Source organism: Ursus arctos, unplaced genomic scaffold, assembly GCF_023065955.2.
Source record: "Ursus arctos isolate Adak ecotype North America unplaced genomic scaffold, UrsArc2.0 scaffold_33, whole genome shotgun sequence".
In the NCBI taxonomy this organism is placed as follows: Eukaryota; Metazoa; Chordata; class Mammalia; order Carnivora; family Ursidae; genus Ursus; species Ursus arctos.
The window spans coordinates 28,034,959-28,053,341 of NW_026623019.1; the positions used below are offsets into that span (position 1 = coordinate 28,034,959).

Genomic DNA, 18,383 nt, shown 5'->3' on the forward strand with positions numbered 1-18,383 from the left:
CCTGTCTCACATTTAGGTCTTTCATCCATTTTGAGTTTATCTTTGTGTATGGCGTAAGAGAATGGTCCAGTTTCATTTTTCTGCATGTGGCTGTCCAGTTTTCCCAGCATCATTTATTGAAGAGACTGTCTTTTTTCCATTAGATATTCTTTCCTGATTTGTCGAAGATTAGTTGACCATAGAATTGAAGGTCCATTTCTGGGGGTCTCTCGTCTGTTTCATTGATCTATGTGTCTGTTTCTGTGTCAGTACCATGCTGTCTTGGTGATCACAGCTTTGTAACATAGAAGTCAGGCATCATGATGCCCCAGCTTTGGTTTTCTTTTTCAACAATCCCCTGGCGATTCAGGGTCTTTTCTGTTCCATACAAATTTTAGGATTGTTTGTTCCAGCTCTGTGAAAAATGTCAGTGGTATTTTGATAGAGATTGCACTGAAAGTGTAGATTGTTTATTCTTCCAATCCAACAATATGGAATGTTTTTCCATCTCTCTGTGTTTTCCTCAATTTCTTTCATAAGTGTTCTGTAGTTTCTAGAGTGTAGGTCCTTTACCTCTTTGGTTAGGTTTATTCCTAGGTATCTTAGGGGTTTTGGTGCAATTGTAAATGTGATCGATTCCTTAATTTCTCTTTCTTCAGTCACATTGTTAGTGTACAGAAATGCAACTGATTTCTGCTCATTGATTTTGTATTGTCACGTTGCTGAATTTTTGTATGAGTTCTAGTAATTTGGGGATGATTTGTATATTTTAGATACCAGTCCTTTATCAGATATGTCTCTTGTAAATTTTTTTTCCTAGTGTGACTTGTCTCCTCATCATTTTGACAGTGCTTTTGCAAAGCAGAAAATTTTAATTTTAATGAAGTCCAGTTTATCAATTATTACTTTTATGAATCATGATGTCTTTGGTGTTATACATAAAAAGTTATTGCCAAACCCAAGATTATCTAGATTTTCTCTTATGTTATCTTTGCACTCTACATTTAGGCTTATGATCCATTTCAAGTTAATATTTGTAAAGGATGTAAAGTCCTGATACTTCCTTTTGCATGTGGACATCCAGTGGTTTCAACACCATTTATTGAAAAATCTGTCATTCTCCATTGTGTTACTTTTGTTCATTTTTCAAAGATCACTTGACTATATTTGTGTGGGTCTATTTCTGGGCTTTCTATTCTGTTCCATTGATCTATTAGTCTCTTCTTTCAAGATTCTTTCTACCACATTATCTTGATTACAGTAGCTTTATAGTAAGTCTTGAAGTTGGTAGTATCAGTCCTCTGACTTTGTTTTTCTCCTCCAATAGTATGTTGGCTAGTCTGGGTCTTTTGCCTTACATTTAGAATCAGTTTGTTTGTACCCATAAAATATTTCTTTCTTTTTTTTTTAAAAAAAGATTTTATTTATTTATTTGACAGAGAGACAGCCAGCGAGAGAGGGAACACAGGCAGGGGGAGTGGGAGAGGAAGAAGCAGGCTCCCAGCGGAGGAGCCTGATGTGGGGCTCGATCCCAGGATTCTGGGATCACGTCCTGAGCAGAAGGCAGATGCTTAAGGACTGAGCCACCCAGGCACCCCTCCATAAAATATTTCTGGTATTTTGATTGGGATTACATTTAATCCATTGAATCTATACATCAAATTGGGAAGAACTGACATCCTGGCAATATTGAGCCTTCCTATTCATAAATATGGAATACCTCTCCATTTGTCTAGTTATTCTTTTATTTCTTTCATCCAGGTTTTATAGTTTTCCTCATATAGCTCTTGTACATTTTTTTTGTTAGAATTCAGGTTTTTCATTTTGGGGCAGTGCTGATATAAATAGTATTACGGTTTTAATTTCAAATACCACTTGTTTATTGCTGGCATATAGGAAAATGATTGGCATTTGTATATATCCTTGTAGCCTGCAACCTTGTTATAGTTGGTTATTAGTTCCAGGAGTTTTGTTATTCATCCTTTCAGATTTTCTACATAGGCAATCACATCATCTGTTAACAAAGATGGCTTTCTTTCTTTTTTTCCAATCGCTAAGTTTTATTTCCTTTTCTTATCTTATTGTATTAGTAAGACTTTCAGTATTATGTTGATTTAATTTCTTTATTGATTTAATTTCTTTAATACATATAGCCCTATTTTTTCTTTTTTTAAAGATTTTATTTATTTATTTATTTATTTATTTATTTATTTATTTGAGAGAGAGAAGAGAGAATGAGTGGGGAGGTGGGACAGAGGGTGAGGGAGAAGCACACTCCCTGCTCAGCAAGGAGCCCTGGGATCATCACCTGAACTGAAGGCAGAGGATTAACTGACTGAGACACCGAGGTGCCCCTAGATTGTCTATTTTTTCTTGTGTGAGTTTTGGTGCATTCTGTCTTTTGAGGAATTGGTTCATTTCATCTAGGTTATCACATTTGTGGCTATAGAGTTTATAGTATTCCTTTATTATCTTTTTAGTGTCCACAGGATCTGTCGTGATGTCCTAACTTTCATTTCTGATATTAGTAACTTGTGTCTTTTCTCTTTTTCTTTGGACTGGGTAGAGGTTAATCAGTTTTATCTTTTAAAAGAATCAGATTTTGGTTTCATGTTTTTCTCTATTGGCTTCCCATTTTCAATTTCATTGCTTTCTGTCCTAGTTAACATTTTTCTTTTGCTTACTTTGGATTTGTTCTTTCTTTTCTGGTTTTCTAAGGTGGAATCTTAGATGATTGATTTTAGAGCTTTCTTCTTCAAGGCTACAAAGTTCCCTCTAAACAGTGTTTTCACTGCATGCCCCCCAAAAGTGATGTTGCATTTTCATTTAGTTCAAAATATTTTAAATTTTCTCTTGAGAGTTCTTTGACTCACATGTTATTTAGAAATGTATTGCTTAATCTCCAAGTATTTGGGAATTTCACAGCTATCTTTCTATATTGATTTCTAGTTTAATACCACTGTGGTCTTGGAGCATACATTGTGTGATTTTTATTCTTTTAAATTTGTTAATATGTGTTCTAGATGTAGAATGTGGCCTATCTTACTGAATGTTCCATGTAAGCTTGAGAAGAATGTGTATTCTGCTATTGTTAGATGCAAGAGTCTGTAGGTGTTAATTGTATCAGTTAATTCATGGTGCTGTTGAGTTCAACTATGTCTTCACTTGTTTCTGCTTGCTGGGTCTGTCCATTTCTGATAGAGGGCTGTTGAAATCTCCAACTATAATAGTGGATTCATCTATTTCTCCTAGAAGTTCTATCAGTTTTTGCCTCATGTATTTTAATTTCCTATTTTTAGGCACATACACATTAACGATTGTTATGACTTCTTGGAGCTGAGAGTCCCTCCTGTGCTCACTGACCATAACCTGTTTCCCCTCTCCACTGATTGGGCACTCTATCGGTTCAGGCACCCCTGTTTGTTCTGTGTCTCCTGGGATACTAAGACCACAGTGACCCACCTAGAATTCTGCCCTTTTCATCTCCTGAGCCCCTTTCAGAAAGGGATGTCTCACACTGGAGCAGATTTCCAAGGGTTCTGATTTTGCACTCTGGTGTTATATCACTTTACAGTAGCCGGTTTATGGAGGCTCCCTTCCCCCCCTCCATTTATCTTCCAATATTTCCCCTCAGATTCACTTCTCCGCATCTCCTACCTTGCAAAAAGCAGTAGCTTTTCTGCTTGTAGAGTTCCAGATATATTTTTTTACATATCAGGCTGATTTTTGTGGGTGTTCAGAACAGTTTGGTAGATATTCAGCTAAATTCAAGGGACCAGATGAAACAAGGTCCTCTATTCTTCTACCATGAGACTTACTTTAGACCCAAAGACAAATTGGTTGATGTTGAAAGGATAGAAAAGATATTATATGCAAACAGTAATCAAAAGAGTTCAGGGGTACCTGTATTATCAGACAATATAATCTTTAAATTAAAAAAGGATTTTTTCTTTTTTTAAAGATCACTTTTTAATAATAATTTTTATTATGTTATGTTAGTCACCATCAGTACATCCTAAGTTTTTTGGGCTTTTTTTTCTTATAATAATATTTTTTTATTATATTATGTTAGTCACCATACAGTACATCCCTCGTTTTTGGATGTAAAGTTTGATGATTCATTAGTTGCGTACAACACCCAGTGCACCATGCAATATGTGCCCTCCTTAATACCCATCACCGGCCTGTCGCAATCCCCCACCCCACTCCCCTCTGAAGCTCTCAGTTTTTTTCTCAGAGTCCATAGTCTCTCATGGTTCATTCCCCCTTCTGTTTACCCCCCCTTCATTTTTCCCTTCCTTCTCCTACCGATCTCCCTATTTCTTATGTTCCATAAACGAGTGAAACCGTATGATAATTGTCTTTCTCTGCTTGACTTATTTCACTTAGCATAATCTCCTCCAGTCCCGTCCATGTTGCTGCAAATGTTGGGTAATCGTTCTTTCTGATGGCTGAGTAATATCCCATTGTATATATGGACCACATCTTCTTAATCCATTCGTCTTTGAAGTGCATCTTGACTCCTTCCATAATTTAGCTATAGTGGACAATGCTGCTATGAACATTGGGGTGCATATGGCCCTTCTCTTCACTACATCTTTATCTTTGGGGTAAATACCCAGTAGTGCAATTGCTGGATCATAGGGTAGCTCTATTTTTAACTTTTTAAGGGACCTCCACACTGTTTTCCAAAGTGGCTGTACCAACTTGCATTTTTCCACCAACAGCGTAAGAGGGATCCCCTTTCTCCACAACCTCTCCAACATTTGTTGTTTCATGCCTTGTCAATTTTGGCCATTCTAACTGGCATAAGGTGGCATCTCAATGTGGTTTTGATTTCAATTTCCCTGATGGCTAATGATTTTGAACATTTTTTCAAGTGTCTGTTAGCCATTTGTATGTCTTCGTTGGAAAACTGTCTGTTCATATCTTCTGCCCATTTTTTTATTTGATCATTTGTTTCTCGTGTATTGAGTTTGAGAAGTTCTTTGTAGATCTTGGATACCAGTCTTTTATCTGTAGTGTCAATTGCAAATATATTCTCCCATTCCGTGGGCTGCCTCTTAGTTTTTTTGACTGTTTTCTTGGCTAGGCAGAAGCTTTTTATCTTGATGAAGTCCCACAAGTTCATTTTATCTTTTGTTTCGCTTGCCTTTGGAGATGTGTCATGAAAAAGATTGCTGTGGCTGATGTCAAAGAGGTTACAGCCTATGTTCTCCTCTAGGATTTTGATGGATTCCTGTCTCACATCAAGGTCTTTCATCCATTTGGAGTTTATCTTTGTGTATGGTGTGAGTGGTCAAGTTTCATTCTTTTGCATTTAGCTGTCCAATTTTCCCAGCACCATTTATTGAAGAGACTGTCTTTTTTCCACTGGATGTTTTTTCCTGCTTTGTCAAAAATTAGTTGCCCAAAGAGCCAAGGGTCCATTTCTGGGGTCTCTATTCTGTTCCTTTGGTCTATGGGTCTGTTTTTGTGCCAGTACCATGCTGTCTTTGTGACCACAGCTTTGTAGTATAGCTTGAAATCAGGCAACATGATGCCCCCAGCTTTGTTTTTCCTTTTCAACAATTCCTTGGCGATTCAGGGCCTTTTTCTGGTTTCACACAAATTTAAGGGCTATTTGTTCCAGCTCTTTGAAAAATGTCATTGGTATTTTGATCGGGATGGCATTGAAAGTGTAGATTGCTCTGGGTAGCATAGACATTTTAACTATGTTTATTCTTCCGATCCATGAGCATGGAATGTTTTTCCATCTTTTTGTGTCTTCTTCAATGTCTTTCAAGAATGATCTATAGTTTCTAGAATGTAGATCCTTTACCTCTCTGGTTAAGTTAATTCCGAGATATTGTATGATTTTTGGTGCTACTGTAAATGGAATTGATTCCCTATTTTCTCTTTCTTCAGTCTCATTGTTCATGTATAGAAATGCAACTGATTCCTGAGCATTGATTTTGTATCCTGCCACATTACTGAATTGCTCGATAAGTTCCAGTAATTTGGGGGTGGATTCTTTTGGGTTTTCCATATAGAATATCACGTCATCCTTGACGAGAGAGTTTGACTTCTTCTTTGCCTATTTGAATACCTTTTATACCTTTTTGTTGTCTGATTGCTGTTGCAAGGACTTCTAGTACTATGTTGAATAATAATGGTGAGAGTGGTCATCCTTGTCGTGTTCCTGATCTTAAGGGAAAGGCTTTCAGGTTTTCCCCATTGAGAATTATATTCGCCATAGGCTTTCCATAGATGATTTTTATGAAATTGAGGAATGTATCCTCTATCCCTATACTCTGAAGGGTTTTAATCAGGAAAGGATGCTGTATTTTGTCAAATGCTTTTTCTGCATCAATTGAGAGGATCGTATGGTTCGTGACTCTTTTCTTGTTGATGTGATCTATCACACTGATCTCTTTGCGAATGTTGAACCACCCTTGCATCCCAGAGAGGAATCCCACTTGGTTTTGATTGATAATCCTTTTAATGTACTGTTGGATCCTATTAGTTAGGATCTTGTTGAGAATTTTGGTGTCCATATTCATCAGGGATATTGGTCTGTAATTCTACCTTTTGATGGGGTCTTTGACTGGTTTGGGGATCTAGGTAATACCTCACAGAATGAGTTTGGTAGTTTTCCTTCTGTTTCTATTTTTTGAAACAGCTTCAGAAGAATAGGTATTATTTCTCCTTTGAATGTTTGGTAGAATTCCCCAGGGAATCCAGCAGGCCCTGGACTCTTGTTTTTGGGGAGGTTTTTGATAACTTCTTCAATCTCTTCATAATTAATCAGTTTGTTTAAATCATCAATTTCTTTCTGTTTCAGTCTTGGTAGTTTATAGGTTTCCAGGAAGGCATCCATTTTTTCCAGGTTAATTTATTGACATTAAGTTGTTGATAAAAGTTTCTAATGATCCTTCTTATTTCATTGTGCTGGTCGTGATCTCTCCCCTTTCATTCATAATTTTATTAATTTGGGTCCTTTCTCTATTCTTTTGAATAAGTCTGGCCAGTGACTTATCAATCTTATTTATTCTTTCAAAGAACCAGCTTCTAGTTCTGTTGATCTGCTCTACTGTGCTCCTGCTTTCTAATTCATTGATCTCTGCTCTAATCTTGATCACCTGCCTTCTTGTGCGTGGGTTAGGCCTGTTCTTCTGTTCCAGCTCAAGCTTCTTGAGGTGAGAATATAAAAACTGCGTTTTAGATTGTTCTGTTCTCTTGAGTGAGGCTTGGATGGCTATGTATTTTCCCCTTAGGACCGCCTTTGCAGTGTCCCATAGGTTTTGGACCGATGTGTTTTCATTCTCATTGGTGTCCAAAAATTGCTTAATCTCATTTTTAATTCCCTGGTTTAGCCATTCTTGAGTAGGATGGTTCTTAGTTTCCAAGTGTTTGAGTTTCTTCCAAATTTTTCGTTGTGATTGAGTTCCAGTTTCAAAGCATTGTGGTCTGTGAATATGCAGGGAATAATCTCAGTCTTTTGGTATTGGTTGAGACCTGTTTTGTGACCCAGTATATGGTCTATTCTGGAGAAAGTTCCATGTGCATTCGAAAAGAATGATTGTTCTGCTGTTCTGTGTGTAGTGTTCTGTATATATCTATGAGATCCATCTGGTCCAGTATGTCATTCAAAGCTCTTGTTTCTTTGTTGATTTTCTGCTTAGGTGATCTGTCTACTGCCAAGACTGGATTGTTGAGGTCCTCTACTATTAACGTATTATTATCTATATGTCTCTTTATTCTGGTTAAGAGTTGGCTTGTGTATCTAGCTGCTCCCCTGTTGGGGGCATAGATATTTATAATTGTCATATCCACTTGTTGGATACATCCTTTAAGAATAATGTAGTGTCCTTCTGTATCTCTAACTACAGTCTTTAGTTTTAAAATATAATCTGTCTGATATGAGAATTGCTACCACAGCTTTCTTTTGAGGTCCATTGACATGAAAAAATGGTTCTCTATCCTTTCACTTTCAGTCTGGATGTATCTTTAGGTTCAAAATGAGTCTGTTGTAGACAGCATATAGCTGGGTCATATCTTTTTATCCAATCTGCAACCCTCTGGCGTTTTATGGAGCATTTAGGCCATTCCCATTAAGAGTGATTATTGAGAGATATGATTTTAATGATGTCATGTTGCCTGTGAAGTCTTTGTTTCTATAGATTGTAAATTTCTATTCTGTATCACTCTTGGGGCCTTTTTACTTTTATAGAACCCCCCTTAATATTTTTTTTTTAAGATTTTTAAAATTTATTTATTCAACAGAGATAGAGACAGCCAGCGAGAGAGGGAACGCAGCAGGGGAGTGGGAGAGGAAGAAGTAGGCTCATAGTGGAGGAGCCTGATGTGGGGCTCGATCCCATAACGCTGGGATCACGCCCTGAGCCGAAGGCAGATGCTTAACCGCTGTGCCACCCAGGTGCCCCTAGAACCCCCCTTAATATTTCTTGTAGGGCTAGCTTGATGGTCACATATTCTTTCAGTTTCTGCCAGTCTTGGAAGGTCCTTCTCTCTCCATCCATTCTGAATGACAGCCTTGCTGGATAAAGGATCCTTGGCTGCATGTTCTTCTCAGTTAGAGCTCTGAATATACCTTGCCAACCTTTCCTGGCTTGCCAGGTCTGTGTAGACAGGTCTGACGTTATTCTGATGTTCCTCCCTCTGTAGGTTAGGATTCTCTTCCCCCTGGCCGCTTTGAAGATTGTATCCTTGGATCTGATATTTGTGAATTGCACTATTATGTGATGTGGTGTATGTCTGTTCTCATTGATCTTGGGAGGGGTCCTTTCTGCCTCCTGGACACGAATGCTTGTTTCCTTTGCCAGATTAGGGAAGTTCTCAGCTACAATTGGTTCAAATATCTCTTCTAGACCTCTCTCTTTCTCCACCCCCTCAGGAATGCCGATGATTCTGACATTGGAACGTTTCATTGAGTCAGTAATCTCCCATATTCTACATTCTTGAGATTGGATTTTTTTGAGCCAAGTTCCCATTTTTCCTTCTTTTCTATCATCCCATCTTCCAATTCACTAATTAATTCTTCTGCCTCATTTACCCTGGTCATCAGAGCATCCAGTTTAGACTGCATTTGATTCATAGCATTTTTATTTTCTGCCAGATTCGCTCTCATTTCCACCCTTGGAGATTCTATATTCTCGTTAATATTTTCGTTACTATTTTTTTCTTTTTCTTTTTTTTTTAAAGATTTTATTTATTTATTTGACAGAGAGACAGCCAGCAAGAGAGGGAACACTGTCAGGGGGAGTGGGAGAGGAAGAAGCAGGCTCCCAGTGGAGGAGCCTGATGTGGGGCTTGATCCCAGGACTCTGAGATCACGCCCTGAGCTGAAGGCAGATGCTTAACGACTGAGCCACCCAGGCGCCCCTCGTTACTATATTTCTCAAGCCTACACATCATCTTGACCATTGTTTCTCTGAATTCCATTTTTGACAATTTGGTTATATCCATATCCATCAGTTCTGTGGCAGAGGCCACAGTCTCTGTCTCCTTTCTTTGCTGAAGATTCCTCCTCCTCGTCATTCTGATGAGGAGAGGTTGCAGGGATGCACAGAGCCCAAATATTGACCAGGACCCAGGCAGTGTGCACTTGTTTTATAGGGACCTTAGGGATGTGAGCTTCTTGATTTTTCAGTCTGCCTTCTGGGGGAGGGGCCTGCTGTGCTGATACTCAGGCAACCCTTTTGGGTAGAGTTGCCCTGTCCCCTGTGAGGGGGGATGGAGATGGGCACAATGTGAACCGGTATTTCCAGGCTTTTGTTCTCTGGTGGCTTTCCCTGGCAGTTTTCTGTGGCTCTTCTGAGAGTCAGAGCAGCAGTGGCCGTATCCTAGTCTCTGTCTCAGAACAGAGAGATCGCAGCCTGTTCTCCACTGAGCTCTCTTGGTCACTTTAACTCTGTTTCTGTTGGTGCTAAAAACCCTGAAGCATCCTGGGTTGTGCACCCCACAGCCACTATCCCAGCCCTCGCTTCCAGGGCCGGCTCGTCTCTGTCCTTTTTGCTTCTAACACCGCCAGCCATCCCCAGTTCCTGCATGCGCTCCCGAGCTCTGTTTCAGTATGGTTCGCGTGCGCTCCAGAGCTCCTATTTTCAGTCTGGTTGCGTGCACACTCCTGAGCTCCTGGTTTCAGTCTAGTTCGAGGGATAAAAAAAGGTTATTATGCTAAGTGAAATAAGCCAATCAGAGAAAGACAATTATCATATGATTTCACTCATGTGGAATTTAAGGAACAAAACAGGATCATAGGGGAGGGAGAGAAAAATAAAATAAGATGAAATCAGAGATGGAGAAAAACCATAAGACTCTGAACTATAGGGAACAAACTGAGAGTTGCTGGAAGGGAAGCGGGTGGGGGGATGAGGTAACTGGGTGATGGACATTAAGGAGGGCGCAAGATATAATGAGCACTGGGTGTTATATGCAACGGATGAATCACTGAACTCTCTCTGAAACTAATGATACACTATATGTTAATTAACTGAATTTAAATAAAATTCTATAAAAGGTTATTAAAATTATATATTAATAAAAGGTTCAATACAGCAAGAAGCTATAACAATTATAAACAATTACACATATAATGAGATCAAAATAAGAAGCAAAAATAGGCAGAATTGAAGGAGAAACAGATATTTCTATAATAACAAGATTTCAATCTCACTGTCAGTAATGGGTAGTAGAACCAGACAGAAGATAAATAAGGAAACAGACTTGTACAGTGAAATAAACCAACTAGATTTAACAAAAATTTATAGAACACTGTACTAAATAACAGAATACACATTTGTGTCACGTGCACATGGGGTATTCTTCAGGAGAGACCAAACATTAGGGCACAAATTAAGTCTCAATAGATTGAAAAAGAAAGGTATTATACAAAGTCTCTTCTGTGACCATAGTAGGATGACGTTAGAAATCAATAACAGTAGGAAAACTGGAAACTTCAAATTTGTGGAAATTAAACAGCACTCTTAACAAACAATAGATCAAAGAAGAAGTCACAAGGGAAATTAGAAAATACTTAGAGACAATGAAGAAGAAAATAAAATATATCTAAATCATTGGGTTTAAGAAAAACAGTGCTGGGGGGAGGAATACATAGTTAAATAATATAAAACATTGGGAAAATATGCCAAAGAGCAGGCTAAGCTACACTTACTTAAAAAGATTGAATTTTTTCCCACAGAGATACAGAAGAATATGAAAAAATTAGCAATGCGTTTGATTGTTAGAAGCATCATTCAAGCACTCCTTTCCTTGGTAAACCTCTATTAAGCAGGATGCTGCGCCCAAGCTTAACAAAGTGTACACTTAAATGTGGTCCTGAGCTAAAGTCGTACCAAATGCATCTGTAGTTGCTTTGCCCTCTTTCAGGTGCAGAGGCCACTCTTGCTCTCAAAGACCACACAGAAAAGAAGGCAAATGTGTGCGAAGTGTTGCTCAGCAGTCTCAGTGGTGCAACAAGCCAACCATCACAGCTGTTATGATCCCCAGGACCCTGAAAGTGCCCAGCACCATAGCAGGCAGCAAGAAAGAAGTCTCTGCTGGTATCACATGGTTACCAATCCCAGACTGTCCCCCTTCCATGAGGTCAGGCAGTACCAGAAATCACAGACATCTGGATCCTCAACAGTTCTTTACAAACATGGTCTGAGAAGTTGCTCAAACCTTGCAGCCTGTACTTCCAGAGCAGGACTGTTAGGGCTTTACAGGAAGCCCCAAAGTCCACATGGTTGGCCTATTTGAAGACACTAAGCTCTGTGCTATCTACTCCAGAAGGCATGGGTCCTGCCAGGTCCCACAGTTGCAGTGATACTTCTTTTTTTTTTTTTTTTTTTTTAAAGATTTTATTTATTTATTCGACAGAGATAGAGACAACCAGCGAGAGAGGGAACACAAGCAGGGGGAGTGGGAGAGGAAGAAGCAGGCTCATAGCGGAAGAGCCTGATGTGGGGCTCGATCCCAGATTGCCGGGATCACGCCCTGAGCCGAAGGCAGACGCTTAACCGCTGTGCCACCCAGGCGCCCCTGCAGTGGTACTTCTATGGGACAAGTACCTGGTCTGTGGGCGCATGATAAGAGGTTTATCCTCTTACGGGGATACAGATTTTGTACTGTTAGCGGTTTTGTTTAGGTCTATATTTCATTTTGAATTAAGTATTTAATTATGTAAACATAAAGGTATATTTAAAAACCATGAATATCCAATTATTTTATCATCATTTTTGAAAATAGTTGTCCTTCCCCACCAAATTCCACTGGAACATTTATGAAAAATCCACTGAAAACTTTCAGTTTTAGCTCAGATAAGTAGAGAACAGGAGAAAGCATTGCTCCCATCCATAAAACAAAACAGCTGGGCAAGACTTTAAATTAACAAGTTTTCTTGAATGCACCAGATATCTGAGATTGCAGGGGAAAAAACGAACCCAGACTCTGGAGAGCTAGGTGGCTGCAGGGAGAAGCAAGGGCCCAAGCAGTTGCTTCACTGAGCCAGAGAATGTCAAACATCGTATAAAATGACTCTAATGGAAAAGCTAGACAACATGCAAGATTAGATAGGTTATTTCAGCAGAGAGATGGAAAGTTTAATAAAATTTAAATGCCAGATATAAAAAACACAGTATCATAAATGAAGAATGCCTTCAAAGGGCTCCTCAGTATACTTGATACTGCTGAGAAAATAATCAGTGACACTGAAGATATGTGTATGTGTGTGTATGCTTAAAGGTATGTGTTTTTTTTTCATTTTATGTATTTTAATGTTCACAAGCTTAGTATTTACAGGAGTATTTACAAGTTTACAGTCTTAAAAACATCCTTCCACGAACTATCCCCCTACCTGATTAACTGTATAATCATGTACTATTTAAATTCAATTTAATTAACAAATCTGTATTATTAGTTTCAGAGGTAAAATTTAGTGATTCACTAGTCGCATACAACACTCAGTGCTCATTACTTCAAGTGCCCTCCTTAATGCCCATCACCCAATTGCCCCATTTCCCCACCCACCTCCCTTCCAGAAACCCTGTTTGTTCCTTATAGTTAAAAGTCTCTTATGGTTTACCTCCCTTTTTGTTTTCTTATTTTTCCTTCCCTTCCCCTACATTCATCTTTATTGTTTCTTAAATTCCATGAGTGAAATCATATAGTATTTGTCTTTCTCTGATTTATTTCGCTTAGCATAATATCCTCTAGTTCCATCCACATTGTTGCAAATGGCAAGATTTCATTCTTTTTGATGGCTGAGTAATATTCCAGTGTGTGTGTGTGTGTGTGTGTGTGTGTGTGTGTGTGTGTGTACCACATCTTTATCCATTCATCTGTTTATGGACAGCTAGGCTCTTTCCATATTTTGGCATATGTTTTAAATGTACTGGTGACCCTGAGATAATACAAAAATACACAGAAAACATTGTCTGGCTTCTTTGAAAAGAAACTGTTTAGTAACAATAGCCTTTCCTATATGCACATGTCAGAAAGCAGCAGGAGAAATGAAATGTAGTATGGGATTCTGACTTTTTAGATACTTCCTTTTGTAAAGGGTTTATTTGTTATTAATCTACATGTGGTAAAATGTAGCTGATGTCAGAACAGTTACTGAGCAAGGGGTACATAATTCTATTATAACGATGTTGAGTTCCAGTACACATATAAATTCCAGGTAAGTGGTATGCATATATACAACCTCACACAGATAAGAAATAGAGAACTCAGAAAATATTCACACACATTCAATGCTGTTCAGTTTATGCAATTTATTTCTTATTCTTTTAAAGCATCTTATTCTAGTGAATGTCTACATTATCAATATTGTTATGTTTAGCTGTTTTCATAATACGTATGAAACAATAGTCTTATAGAACAATTTCTACGTAGATGCTATTACTTACCTTTCTCAAATTGATAGGTTCTCCCCCTGTAACACATCTGAGAAAGATTAAAGTTTGATAACTTGTTGAGAACTTTCATACATTTACAATTCAATTATCAGATATTTAATGAGATATTATTTTTTGGTAAAGGATTTCCTACATATGTTGAAATGTTGAATTTCTTCCACTGATATTTACCTGATGAGGAGGAGTCGTGGATAAAAACTATGGTCATTCAGGATATTGTCAGGGGTTTCTCCTGTGTCAGGTTTCTGATATATGTTGAGTTCACATATCCACAGAAATCATATTCATAGGCTTTATTAGTTGAGGGTTGGTGAGTATATGTCAGTATAAAATATGCCCAAGCCTATAGAAACTCTGTAGAGAACAAGTTTATTTCCTCACTGCAAAAAGACCGTATACATGGAGAAAACTCCATTCCAGTGACTCTTTACCCTGTTTCCTTGCATCTTGTACTCTCCCATCTTCAGTGCATGAGTCCCATGGTTTCACTGGGAGTAATCTCCACTCCATTCTGATAAGGGACAGAAGAAAACATTTGAGAATTCGAGGAATGTATTAAATGAGACTGGTCACTGACCCCCACATCCTACTAGCCAGAGGCTATTAATATGACCCCATTTGGATGACGCTGGTGAGAAATTTAGACAAGGTGTGGCAGGAGGGAAAAGAGGAAATGGTTATTGGTGAACAATTAATAGTCATTATATGGCATATGGGGATTACTTCTGTGTAAGTCAAATTGAGGGCTGATTTATAATAGATGAATTCCCCACATCGATTACCTCATTTTTTTGTCTGGTTTGTTGTGAGGTCTCTAACCTCCATGTATTTTCTGTTGTACTGAGAAAGCTGGCTTTTGGCTAAAGGGCATCAAACTCTTATTACATTCTCAGTTTTCTCATTGTATCATTTCTTTGAATGAGTAAATTTTGATAACTGACACAAAGTTTTCACATTTTTATTACATTCCCAGACCTTTTCTGCAGTGTGAGTTTTCTGAGGATTGAGTATGAGTATTTCTCATGTTCATTATCTTTGTAATTTCTTTGCTGGGTGAGTTCTCTGATCCATAATGAGGATTGCACTCCGGATGGAAGACTGCCCATATAAAATATATTCCAAGAATTTCTCTCCTGTGTAAGTTCTCTGATGTTTGTGAAGGCCGGTATCTTGCAGAGGAACTTGGAATTGTTTATTCTATTCATAGGTTTCTCTTTCTCTTTCATACTGTAAGATTTGATTTCTGGCTCAAAGTTTTTCCACATTCTTTACATTCATATGTTTAACTCCCTGTGTGGGCTTTCTGATGTTCTCTAAGGCTTGATTTCTGGCTGAAAGTTTTCCCACACTTATCACATTTATAGGGTTTCTCCCCAGTGTGAGTTCTCTGATGTACTCTGAGGTTTGACTTCTGGCTGAAAGCTTCCCCACAGTGATTACAGTTATAGGGTTTTTCTCCTGTGTGAGTTCTCTGATGTTTTCTTAGGACTGACTTTTCACTGAAAGCTTTTCCACATTCATTACATTCATAGGGTTTCTCCCCCGTGTGAGTTCTCTGATGTCCTCTGAGATTTGATTTCTGCCTGAAAGTTTTTCCACACTCATCACATTTATAGGGTTTCTCCCCAGTATGAGTTCTGTGATGCACTCTGAGGTTTGATTTCTGGCTGAAAGCTTCCCCACAATGATTACATTTATAGGGTTTCTCCCCTGTGTGAATTCTATGATGTCCTCTGAGTTGTGATTTCTGACCGAAAGCTTTCCCACATTGATTGCATTTATAGGGCTTCTCCCCTGTGTGAGTTCTATGATGTTTTCTTAGACCTGACTTCAGTTTGAAAGCTTTCCCACATTCATCACATTTATATGGTCTTTCCCCTGTGTGAGTTCTCCGATGATTCCTTAGGCCTGACATGTGGCTGAAAGATTTTCCACATTCATTACATTCAAAGGGTTTCTCCCCTGTGTGAGTTCTCTGATGTACTATGAGGATTGACTTATAGTTGAAAGATTTCCCACATTCATGACATTCATAGGGTTTCTCTCCTGTGTGAGTTCTCTGATGTATTCTTAGACCTGACTTTGCACTGAAAGCCTTCTCACAACCATCACATTTATAGGGTTTCTCTCCTGTGTGAGTTCTCTGATGTTTCCTTAGGCGTGACTTCTCACTGAAAGTTTTCCCACATGCATGACATTCGTAGGTTTTCTCCCCTGTGTGACTTTCAAGAGGCTGAATCAGGAATGAATTCACAGAACAGGATTTTCCACATTCATTACATTCATAGGGTTTCACTGTTACATGAGTTCTCTGATGTATGTTGAAAGCTGACTGGCAACCTAATATCTCTGTACATGTGTCATAATCAGAGGATTTGTCTGTTGTGTGAGTTCTCTGATGCACTGGGAGGGCTGGATTACGGCTGAAATTCTTTCCATATTCAAAGGGTTTCACTCCTATATGAATTTTCTGATGTTCTCTAATGTGTGATTTTTGGCTGAAAGGTTTCCCTTCCGTGTCAGTTCTTTGAGTGATCCTACTGAAACTATTTCTGTTTTCAGTACATTCATATTCATTAAATTCATGACTCTTCTCCTCTGGATTATTGCTATGAGAGACTAAAAGAGTTGATTTATCACATTGTTTTCCCCCAAATTTACTGAATTTATAAGATTTCACTTTTGGGTGGGTACTCTCAGATATAATGAGGGCAGACTTTTCAAGGAAAGCTTTTCCACATTTATTGTACTCAGAAGCTTGCTGCAAAGTCTGAATTGCCTGATGCTGAATGACTTTCTCTTTATGACTGAAGGATTTCACATTTTTACTATAAACAAATGATTTCTCTCCAGTATCAGTTCTGCCCTCCTTAATACTGAGAAGCCATTTCTTACATACAGTAAGCTCATGAGCCTTCTTTCCTGAATGTTGACAGTGTGGAGCCAATGAGCTGAGATGCAGGTAAGCAGGTCCTGTAGTGTCAAACTTATAGGGCATTGTTCTTGCAGGTAAAATGTTTATGTCCATATTACATGGCTTTCCTGAAATCTCTTCCTCTGTAGTCAATGATTTGTTGGTGAATAAAACTTGCCACAAATATTTGCCTTGGTTTCCTAGGCTCTTCTCTGAGAGTTGATTAGGTTGGGAGTCTTCTAAAAGTGAGAAAATTAAAAATACTTTAAGATATTTAACACACTTCTTATGGAATGGGACTTATAGATATATGCCCTCTTATGTATTTGATGCCTCAGTTTCTGGCTCAGTTTCCCAACAATAAAGTAATTCCAAGTGTATATTCTCTTTTTGTTAAAAAAAACAAAAACAAAAAACCTTTTTGGAGTAGAAAGAGAAGAAACTAGAAATAAATATACATATGTATTTGGCACCTTAAAGTATAGTTTTCAAAACTGGTTGAAGAAGAAGAAATAAAGGAAAGGAACAATTGAGAATGGAGAATATATTCAAGAGAGTTGGATCTTGGGAACAGAAAAGACAGGAAAAAAGTAATAAATGGGATGAATTCAACAAATATTATGGAACTAAGTAGATTAGAAGGCTTTCAATGGATTTATCGGAGATAGAATTTGCAGTAGGGAAAAATATGAGTCTAGAGTCTTGGTCAAATCTAGATTAAAATGGTAACATAATCAGTTGGAGCTCCATTTTTTCCAGTCTACACAACGACACTAAAATTAATTTATAATAGCACCAGCTTCCTCATGGTGAAAGAAAAAAATTGTATTTGCTGTGCTTGAATTCTCTCTGTGGTATCATTCACAGAAATATAAACGTATCAGTAGAAGTAAAAAAAAAAAAAAATGACAGGAGTTAAAGTAATTTTCCACCTCTACAGGAGTCAGTGCTCTATCCTGGTTCTGGTACCTTGGTATTATATCAGGATTGTTCAATAGTGAATATATCTTGGTCATCAAACTTAACTTTTCTCTTTTCACCTTGCTCATCATTTCCCCCAAACTAGTTTTGTTTGTCCAATCTTTGATTCTGATTTCCGACATACCTAGGTGTTTTGTTTTGTTTGACTGTGAGAACCTTAAGGATCATGTTTCAAACTGGCCCTAAAAATGAGTATCCTTTATATTTATTTACCATGAGTTTCTTATGCATATTTGACTGTTGTTGCCCTGCTACTACCCACACTCTTAGCAAACACGTCAGGCCTATTCCAAAAAATACTTGAAAGCCTTTAATACACTGCCCAAGGCACCAAGAGATGAAAGATTTAAGTGATTCAGGGCAAATTTCACACTAACTGCATGTTCATTGTGTGTTCTTGCTACCATTCCACCAGTCCATAGTATTTTCTGCTCTAATCTTGCTATCAGTCCCCAATGGTTATCTTCCAGCAGGAAATGTATACTCATACTCTTTCCCTAAACTGCCCTCCATTCTAGCCTTAGGACTACATAGAATCCAGATGCCCTTCAGGTGCAGCAAAGCTATCTTCACCAAACTTAACAACA

General features: G+C 38.2%; 1 protein-coding gene across 2 annotated transcripts in view; it reads right to left on the minus strand.

Annotated features, from left to right (window-relative positions):
- Positions 1-13,737: 13,737 nt before the first annotated feature.
- Positions 13,738-18,383, minus strand: part of ZNF782 (zinc finger protein 782) — a 54,448-nt gene continuing 49,802 nt past the window's right edge. For both annotated transcript variants that reach the window (XM_057305631.1, XM_057305630.1), the window contains one exon: positions 13,738-17,054. In XM_057305631.1, the coding sequence (XP_057161614.1) occupies positions 15,184-17,054 (1,871 nt within the window). In that variant the 3' untranslated portion in view covers positions 13,738-15,183. The remainder of the gene's footprint in view (positions 17,055-18,383) is intronic.